Raw genomic sequence first — 10,186 nt, 5'->3', positions numbered from 1 at the left:
CAGAACTTGGCTATTTTGAACCCTTGTCCACAGTATCATCAAAAACCCAACACTGGAAGGAAAAGAAGCTGTCGAGTGAGCCCCAGTGTCACAGTTACTTACTGTTGCCAAGTCCGGCTGTTGTGTCACGGAGAACTGCCATGCCTGGAGAGGGCTTTGGGCCTGAGCTGGGCTCTGCACCCCCACCCGTGCCTGCCCACTAGGTCTTACTCTTCCGTTGGTAAATTATACGGCCTTTGCTGGCTGAATCAGACTTTTAAAAGGCACTATAATCTGAACCTAAAGAAATATAAAATACAGTGAAATTGAATAACTAAGCTGTTTCATTTTCCAGGCTAAAATTTATAGGCCTGATGCCTTCCCCTTCTCCTGCAATTGGCTAATATGCATATTTATCTCATTTAATGTGCCTTAGAAGTGATTTTTCTTTCCTAGAACTTTTTTTTTTTTTTTGAGAACAAAAACCATTCAATATTGTTATGGTTCCAGGGCTGTGCACAAAGCAATTTTTTATATCACTTCCAAAATTCACTTTGACAACTACCTGGGATCATCAAGGAGCAAACAAATAAAATATAAAACCAATGGGCCAGGAGATGAGTCACAGCCCAGCTCTGAGAGGCCCTGGATGAGATGAGTAAGGATTGTGAGTATTGGCCCTGGTCCCACTCCTGGAAGTGACTTTTAGGCCCACAGTGCAAGGTCGTGGCTGGTTTATCTTATTTCTTCCATAATTTCCATGTTCCTTACGGTCCTTCATTTTATATTTCTTAAAATGTTTTTTAAATACAACTTTTCTGAAGATCATGTTGCATCTGGACATGAACTCTTTTTCCAGTCCAGCTGTTGGACAGAAAAAGCATGCGACCAGGTAAGCGCAGGCCCGGTATCTCTTCCGGCCAGTAGAGGGCGCACTTGTCCTAGAATCTGGTTTCTCCCGCAGGCGACTGGCCCCAGGACTGGTAACCAGATGGGGAGTCTCAGGCCTCATTGCACCTGTAACTCACCTTTGCTGAAACCCAGCACACAGCTTGCCCTCCTGAGAGCGACTGAGTGTTAGGGCTGTCAGGGCAAAGCCTCAGCCTCCAGCTAGTGCGAGGGGCATGTATGAAGGCTGATCCTGTGGTCGTGTTGATTTTAGACAACTAGGGACTCAACTCTGGCAATGTTGGTCTATCTTTGGAAAACAGGAAAGTGAGTTTTATCAAGCACCGCACGTTCACGCACAGCCTAGCACTTAGCGGAACAGCATTCTGGAGAAAACACTCCGTCTTCCACACACTCTGTGACCAAAGCTTTACCTCGAGTCCGTAAGAGAACTGCGAGTTTGCTTCTTTGATGGCTTCACACAGTCTTGCACTAGACAGTTACTAATAAATACAATACTTGAGAAAGAATTAGACATTTGCTAACTTTTCCAGATCTCAAACTCTTGACAGAGCTGAAATGTCCCAAGTGGAGTTTTCCTTCAAATACTCGAACTGAACCCTAACATCTAAAGACGATGTGGACTCAGACGTGACTAAGTGGAAGGTTACAGGGAAGACTAAACGTTTATTTAGAAGTTACAGTGTTTGTTTTTACAGGGATAGGTTGCCACAGATTATTGATTCTGGAAGGTTGGTTAATGCTTATAGGACTATACACATCTTAGTCTGTTCTCATGTGCATCTTCTAAAAACGTTTCCTGTAGTACTCGGTCCAGCCATCTTCACAAGCGTCTCCAGCCTGCGATACTGTGGCCCTTGCTTTTCCCTCATGGTGGGTCATGGACAGTGTGCCTAAAAGTCTTCCTCTCCTCAGCTTCTCCGGGGGCCTTGTGTGGCCGCCTGGGCGGTGGCAGAGGGGCTAAGTGACGGGCTGCCGCCTCCGTCCGCGCCGCTCTTGTGAGGTGGAGTCCCGTTACGGGGGCTGCTTTGATTTCCCCCTCATACCTCAATGGGTAGGATTCTCTGTGTCTCTCCAGAATTATACACATATACATTTATTTACAAGTGCATAAATATATAAATATGGCTATTATAGAAAAATAAATACCAATTTTCTCTCTTTGTAAAAACAATACATAGTCTTTCTGGGATATTGGTTTCTGTCTAAATTGTAGGAGGTGGTGTTTCAAAAGCTACGTGCACCGGTGGACTGGCGGAGAGCCGCATCCCAAGTTCCTGCCCTACGTAGGCCCCCGCGGGGTGCTGGGAACACCAGTCTCCTCCACCCACGTGGCAGGAGTTAGGACTGTCCACCTCTTCAACTGGTACAAGGCCCAAGCAGCACGGGGGCCCTGAGGGGAGAGAAAAGCGGGAAACATTAAGATCCAGGCTGACCAGGAACCACCGCTCAGTGGTCCTGGCTCAGTCCCGTGATGGGAGTTGGTTATACTAGCCCTGAAAGAGAGGCAGAAACACGTAACTATGGCAAGGGCATTTCTCTCGAAGGTCTCAGAGACATGTGGGGGCACTTGTTACCCATGACCGACCTGCACATTTCAGTGATGGAACCCCAGAGATTCTCCAGTACTAAGCTTACTGGGGCAGATGAAGTCAGCAGAGCCCATGAAATGTGGAAGAAAGCCCTGTTCTTTCCAACTAGAAGCTGCTAGTCTGCCCCCTCCGGTATGATTTCTCTGGGCATTATCATCCCACCCCAGACGGAGTCAGTTTTGAAGACGCTGGGGTCTGGCTCTAGGAGGTGCCTGTCTTAGAATTTTATCTCCCAGAGACAGAGTCTAGGATCTGCATGTGAATGGACATTCACGCCATGGAAGCTAAGAAGCATTAGCCAAGGGTCCGAACCCGCCTGTGCCCCAACCAAGCGTCCACTGGTTTCCAAGAGCCTGGCACAACGGAGGACTGCAGTGCAGGCAGTGTGCACGGAGCCCCGGAGAAAAGGCTCTGTGGAAGCACACAGGTTGGTGTGAGAACTCGGCTGCTTAATGACTGATCTCATCTCATTCCTCAATTAAGAGACAAGACCCAACAAAGAAAGTATTTGGTGTGATTAGAGAATGCCTCTTGGTGTGATGAGAGGCGGTAGGAATTTGTGAATGGTCTTAAAATGCAGAGACCAAAAGGGCTTCTTTCTCTGAAATGGGGATGTGTCCTTTTCCCAGCCTTTGAGGATGTGCTGTGTTACAGCCCGACCCACCTGGTTCGCCCCCAGGGGCCTGCTGGGCCATGGCTCTCGCTGCCTGTCTCTCGCTCCCTGTCTCTCCCATAGAAAAGCTGTGGCTGGCTCTGAATAGCACCTTTGAGGACTGTTCTCTCCCCGTCTCTAGGCCACTGTGGGGTGGAGGATGCCCACCTCATGTCATCCCTAGCTTGTGCAATTTCACCCTGCCCTGCCCCTGGCACCAACCTCGGTGAAAAAGAGGGTCCCAGGTTGCTTCCAGCCCAGGACTCTGCGGTACGTTCCTCACGCCTGACTGGCCTGTGGCGGCGGGCTGCTCCTGGAGGTGCTGGCAGTCTGGGTGGGGCTGGAGCAGCTGGTGAGTTGAGTCATCAGGCAGTGTATATAAGAAAGAGCCCTCGTCTGGGCTAGACTTGGGACCCCTGCGGGCATGAGACCAGATGGAGAGGTGAGGTGGAGGCAGAGTGGGCCTGTATGCCCACTGCCCTGGCTGCTTCCCTGTCTGAGGGCATCAGAGCTGGTCAGGGCTCAGACGGGGCAGGGACTGCTCCCCTTTGAACATTAAGAGGTGTCATACCACCACTTCCATGGGTCATTCTACTCTATTTCCATTTTATTCTATGTAAGTCCTGAATGCATGAAAGGATGTGCAGTCAGTTGTCTCAGGGCCTGGGGACAGAGCCAGCTGTATGTGGTAGCTGCGGCCTGCCAAGAGAGGGAAGGACTTCTGACAGGCCAACCCACGCCCCAAAGCAGAAAGGGCATTATAACTGCAAACACAACTCCTCCTTGGGAGACGAGTCTGGCAGAGCACGTTGTCAGATGTGACCCCCCCCCCCCCCAGCTCCCCTCAGTGACTGAGACTGGGTTTGAGGAGCTACTGAGAACGAAAGCTCTGGAGCGGAAGGCAGGGATGGGAGAGGCCCGGTTACCTGGGAATCTGGTGACTGGGGGGGTCATATCCAGTGCCAAGAATGGTCTGCTTTAGCAGGCTGCTGGTGTCTTCCTGCTGCTCAAAAGAAAGAGTAACAAAAAGGTCACACCAGAGTCCAGGCAACCTTCCTGTTCGGTGTTCCACAGAATGAGCTGTTCCTGACTAAAGAGAGCCAGACCCAGTAGCCCAGGATTAGAGGTGGGAAGGGAAAAGCCCCAGGAGGCAGCCCAACGACTCCCCTGCGCTGGCCCGCACCTACGTGCCCCCATTCCCAGGACGACGTTACCTGCTGAGGCACCCCTGGGCAGTGCTGCTGGGGCTTCACGCCTGGGTAGCCCATGGCAGCTGCAGGGCAGCCCCTGTTCATGTGGATCCCACTGGCACAGGCCCGTCTACTGGTGCCACTGAGGTAGGGCTGCCCGTTGGCTTGGTGGCCTGGGAGTCCTCCCAGTGGTACCATAGTGTATTGGCAGGAGGAGGACAGAAGGGCACTTCGAGGAAAACCCAGGTCTGTGGTATGTTCTGGAAGGACAGAAGGACAGAGGTTGCTTAGGCCAAGGAGGCCCAGGGCAGCCACCAGCACCACAGAAATCTCAGAAAACTTCTGACTACATAGGGTAAAATGAGGTAGGCAGAGAGTTGACACTGCCTCAGGGATGAGAATATTCTCTCAGAATAGTCTTCCAGTCACCCACTTCTTTTAACATCTAGACTCTCTTCCGCAGTGGGGAGAAGGGTGAGGAGATATAGGGACACAGGCCTGGGGGAAAGAAGCGGTGAGCCAACAGAAGACACAATATTTAAATGAGGCAAGTTGACCAGAAGTGTTGCCGTTTGAAGCAGAAGTTAGTGGCTAACAGGGTAAGAGGGGAAGCACAGGCGTCCACAGACCCAGAGAAGCAGCAGGGAGGAGGCAGGGTCCGTTTTCAACATGAGCATGTGGGCAGAACAGCAGCTTTGGGCATTAAGAGCAGTCAGAGCCAGGTAAGTACTGAGTTCCAGAGATGCAGACAGGACAGACTACTTTCCACTGCATACTGTCCGTCTGCCAAGGTCCATGAACTGGGAGGAAAGGGCCCAGGCTTGGCGTATTTTTCTCTCTCAGCCCTGTGGGGGGGGACCCAGGAGCTTACGCTCTAGTGAACGTGAAGCTGGGGGCCTCCGATCCCGCCCCGGGTGGAGGCCGCCTCAGCAGGCTGGGAGCCCTCCTCCCTTCCCTAGGCGCCTTCCCGTGGTGCTGAGGGGAGTCACTCACTTTGCTTAGACCAGGCCCTCCACAAACAGAAGGGGATGAAGGCGACAATGATGAGGACGATAGAGCCCAGGACGACCCCAACAATCAGGTAGGGCAGGTCGCTGGAGCGGGCCACCATGGCCCCGGTGCCCACCGGCCGCTCTGCGGTTTCAGGGGGTGGCAGCTGCGGCGGGGCCAGCGTTGGGGGAGGAAGGCGACCGGGTTGACCAGAAGACTTCCGAGCTGTAATTGGAGACAAAACTCACTTCAGCATCTCTTATTTGACATTTCTCTCACAACAAACAAAAAACAGCACCGACAACAAACCTGATTCCATGGGATTGGGAAATGGGGTCGAACTCACAAGGCAGTGCCTCAAAAGTCTGGATTAGATGAGTGTGGTGTCCAGGCTCAGCGTGAAACTGGCCTCTAATGGGAGACTTAGTACTGAAGAGAACTGAACCTTCTATTTCAGAACACAACCTGAGCTATCTGAGAGCCAAGCACGGGCGTCAGACTGGGTCTTCTGGGCAGAAGAGGTGTAGGGCTTCTCTCAGAGAACAGCCAGGGAACTTTTGGAAGAAAATCTTTAAAAAAAATGCATGAAACCCGCAAAAGAACTGGGAATGGCAGAATGTAGCCATGGATTTGCTATTCCTGGGCAGATACGGGATGCGAAGTCCTAGGTCTGAGCCTGGCCGCAGAGCAGGACACAGAGGTGGGGGACTCTCTCGGGCAGACAGTAACTGGGAAACACCGATTCTCCGACAAGATGGCGACTCCTCCTCTGGGCTGTGCTAGTGTCAGGCTGTGTGTGACCTGTTAACTCCCGTTCACAGCACCTTCCTCTCAACTCTGACAGCACACCTGGTGATTTCCCGCTGCCTCTCGAGGGCTGCTTACATTTTTCTGTCTTCTCCTCAGAGCTGGGAGCCCTTCTCGTCCCTCTCAGGCCACACTCTCTATACTCTGTCTGTGTCCTCATGGCTGCCACGTCCCTGTACCTAGGGCCCTCCCCTGCCGAGAGACCTGCTTCTGTCTCCGGTCCCGGGAAGAATCAGCCCCAGGAAGCCACCGACTGGTTTCCCCTTGTTCCTTCCTTTCTCCTGGGCTCTGTTTCTCCTCTGGCTTCCCCATTTCAATAAATGACAACACCATCCATGCGCACTTTATGCTAGACACCTCATGTTCACTTAGCACTCCCCTCAGTCTCCCCCAGGCTAGTGGTCCCTGGTCCTACCCACACGTCCCCAGAAGAGGCGCTAACGCGTCCCTTCTCTTTGCCTGTACTTTACAGCCGCTGCGCTCTCCCCCAGTCCACTCCTGCAGGGACACCAGTGAGCCCTCCGGACCTCATGGCTACAGGGTCCTCCATGATCCAGTGCCCACGGCCCCCCCGGGCCCTTCCCTGGGCACTCCCTCTCTCGGCCTCCTCCTAGATGCCACACCCTCCAAACTACCAGGCTGGCCCTGTCCCCCAGGCTAGTCCGCCTCGGAACAGCCTGAAGAGTCAAGCCCTCCAGCCCGGTGTGAAGCTTTGTGAAGCCTCTGCTCTTGGCCCCGGGCACTCTCTGTGCTGCTTTCTGCAGGACTATCTGCCCCCTCCCTTCACAGCACGGAAGACGGAGGGAGCGCACAGGAGGCACCCAGCATCTGTTGAATAGGGGATGGAAAGCCATGCAAAGCTAGAGAGTCAATGTCGTCAATGTCGGGAAAATGGATTCTTTTCTTGTCCCCGTTCCTATTCCTTTGTGATCCTCTCCTGATTCTGTTCTTTGCAATACACCTGCGTTATACGTTTTCCGATGTTTGCAAAATGGCGATGGGGAGAACTCTCCACCTGACCAACGCGCAAATATCAACAAGTTATTATGTGAAGATGTTTAACATGTTTCAGTGCAGTCAAAGAATCTGGGCTTGTAGTTAGATGAACTTGCCCCAAAGTATGCTCCACCCCTAACTGGCTAAGTGACCTTGGTCAAGATACATCATTTCCTGATGCTCAGTTTCTCTCCTACGGGAATATGGTGTTTAAGAAAGTTCTGACTTAAGGATGGGTTCTGTTCCATGAATTCATCATGTAGGAGTTAATTCCCCAGTTCCTTGAAGCCATCAGGATGGCAGCCGTGTTCACACTTGAGGCCCAGGCAAGTGAACAGAGGGTTAAAAATGACAAAGTTTAGGAGTACTTAGGAAATAAGGGGTCTCGTGGGTAAGAGCTAGGCTCGTCCAGGCTGCCGCATGGAACAGTGACGTGGTCCCAGCTGGCTAGAAAGAGCAAGAGCGAGCAGAGCAGCTCAAGAGCATCACCTTTGGTCTCACAGATCATCACGTTGCTGAACTCACTCTCCCCGCCCTCATTGAAGCACTGCATCTTAATGTCGTAGGAAGTCTCTGGCTGCAGGTGGCTGATGGAGTGCCAATATCGATCCCCTGGAAAAGACCACAAGAAAGTCACACGCAGTGACAGGCATCTGGTCTGCCTGGAACCAGTCACAGTTGGACTCGGACAGGGTGTGTGTCTGGGCTGGTGCCGTGAATGCAGCAGGGCAGCCTGGGGCGTAGGAGCACTGGAGGAAAGGAAGCATATGGGTTTATGGTCTTGGTGACCCCAGGTGTGGCACGGGTCCATGATATGCACACAGATAAAACAGCCCAGGTTTTATACTTTCACCAACACTTTGGCCCCCTTGCCAACAGAGAAAATCATATCACCCGAAGTGCTTCTTACCTTCCACCATATCCTTCTTGTAGTCACTATCATTGTCACTGTCTGTGGGTCGATAATAGATATAAAAGCCATGGATTGGGGTGTTGTTGTTACTTGCTGGAATATACTAGAGGGAATGGAGAAGAAACAAGTTGACCATGGACACAGAAATTATCATGTGAGCAGAACCACTGGTGGATAGAAACTTTACCCCAGCCTAGAGCTTAAAAATTCACTGAGGGAGCCTGGAAAATACTTCTGCTGCTATCTCCAAGTCTTTCTGGGGGAAGGCTGCAAGGATCACTTGTTATTTAGCCTAAAGATCCCCCAGCTCTTGGAGACCAGAAACGGCCATTTCTCCAAAGACATTAAGTCCCCTCTGAACCTGCCTGGGTACTGCAAGGATAGGGCACTCTTGCTCAGTTCCCAGGCATGGGGGCTCTGGGGGGTGGCCACTAAAGGGGAAGGATCTTAGAAGGGCAGAGGAGAAGAGTGATTCCTTCCGGCTCCTGCTGCAGCGGCCAGCTCCTGTCATCGTGAAGCTCAGCCCCGCCCCCCGTGGCTCCTGGCATGAGGCCACTTACCATCCACTTGAGCATGATAGTGGTCTCGTTGACGGCATCGGTGAAGGTGATGTAAGGGCCCGCCACGGGCCTCTCGTACACACGGCCACTATAGCTTGACACCACATATGGCCGGGAGGGGGCGCTGGGCTCGCTCTCCCCCAGCATGTTCAAAGCCCTGACACGGAACTTGTAGGAGGTGCCTGGTAAGAGACACTCACTTGAACCCAGGAGCTGGAAAACACTTTTGACCCACCTCCACCCAGCACACCCAGAACCTGGAGGGATCTTTTGGGTAGCCCTTCCCCAGACGCAAGTCCCCAAAGGACATAAGAACTCCCATCTTCTTCAGAAAGGAGCCACAGCGGGGATAGCTATGGACCTTTTTCAGAGACTAAGGTAAGGAAGGGTTTGTAAGACGGAGGGGACACCACCAAGAGCATCCATGTAAGCAAGATGGCGGGTGGCAGACCAGCAGAAAGAAGAGCCTCCAAAGCTCTGACTGTCCTCTGAGGGGTCAGGGACAGCTGGGGGACCAGGTGGGACAGTGGCCAGACCCCTACCCTTCTCTAGGCCAGTGATCTCCACCGAGAGCCTGGACGGAGGGATGGCACTGGTGGCCAGAATCCAGTCCCCCACTTTCTTTAGCTTCTTGTACTCCACACGGAAGGATTGGATGGGGAAGCCACCATTCCCACGGGGAATCCAGGTCACATACACTGACGTCTCAGAGGCCATGGAGATGGTGGGCCTGTCTGGGGCTTCTGGGGCTGGAGGAAACCATACATGAGGGAAGAAGGAAGCAGAAGGGACATGATAAGGTGGTTGTATTGCAACTGGACTTGGCTTGTTCCTGATTGGGGCCTGTTCTCCCCAGCCCTCCCCCTCTGGTGGCTGTATCAGATCTTCCAAAGCTATCTGGGTCACCTTCTCCCAGAAGAAGCCCTTGAGCCAGGACCCTTGAGCCAGGACCCCAGTCTGCAGTATCAGACTGTGGAGGCCCAGAGTCTGTGGCTCTCTCCTCTGAGTGGTCTGGACCCACAGGGTTAGCATCCTCCCAGCCCTCATGGCAGACTACCACGTTTTACTTGAAAAACTCCAATCTATGGTTTCTTATTGGGGTTGGCTGGGGAGATGCCAGGAAAGTATAAGGCTTCCCGGACCCATGGAACAAGACCTCATTCCATCTGCAGCAATGAGCCTTCTGAGGCAGTGGACCTGGTTCCAGTTCTGACTCCTGCTCACTCCCGCCCCTCTGAGCTACCGGGGGCTTACGAGAGAGGCGGCCGTGGTCTGGCTGGCTGCTGCTCTGGGGGCTGGCTCCAGGGTCGTCTCTCTGGATCTGCTGCTCCTTGCTGGCCATGATTTCAGGTTTGGGCCGCCGTCCTGGATGAAAATGGGTTGATACCAGCAGGTGGGGGAGCATGTATTAGGTTTGCCTTTCCAGAGAGATCTTTAGGCCTGAGACTCCACTGGGGGTGTCTGACAGGGTGATGCAAATAATACAGGACATTGGCAGTGTGGTCTGATTCCTAGCTCTGCGTAACCATTACAGTACTGCGCCTGGTGCCAGCATGTGCGTGTGCGTGTGTGTGTGTGTGTGTGTGTGTGTGTGTGTG

General features: G+C 52.8%; 1 protein-coding gene across 1 annotated transcript in view; it reads right to left on the bottom strand.

The window, feature by feature from the left end:
- Window positions 1-1,534: 1,534 nt before the first annotated feature.
- Window positions 1,535-10,186, bottom strand: part of BOC (BOC cell adhesion associated, oncogene regulated) — a 50,446-nt gene continuing 41,794 nt past the window's right edge. Inside the window, 10 exon segments of the mRNA XM_040621246.1 lie at window positions 1,535-2,281; window positions 3,355-3,548; window positions 4,059-4,135; window positions 4,347-4,582; window positions 5,316-5,537; window positions 7,605-7,727; window positions 8,026-8,131; window positions 8,589-8,770; window positions 9,131-9,337; window positions 9,843-9,953. Coding sequence (XP_040477180.1) covers window positions 2,094-2,281; window positions 3,355-3,548; window positions 4,059-4,135; window positions 4,347-4,582; window positions 5,316-5,537; window positions 7,605-7,727; window positions 8,026-8,131; window positions 8,589-8,770; window positions 9,131-9,337; window positions 9,843-9,953 — 1,646 coding nt within the window. The 3' untranslated portion in view covers window positions 1,535-2,093.

The sequence above is a fragment of the Ursus maritimus genome, unplaced genomic scaffold (genome assembly GCF_017311325.1).
Source record: "Ursus maritimus isolate PB19 unplaced genomic scaffold, ASM1731132v1 scaffold_4, whole genome shotgun sequence".
NCBI lineage: Eukaryota > Metazoa > Chordata > Mammalia > Carnivora > Ursidae > Ursus > Ursus maritimus.
This window is presented reverse-complemented; position numbering and strand designations above follow the sequence as displayed.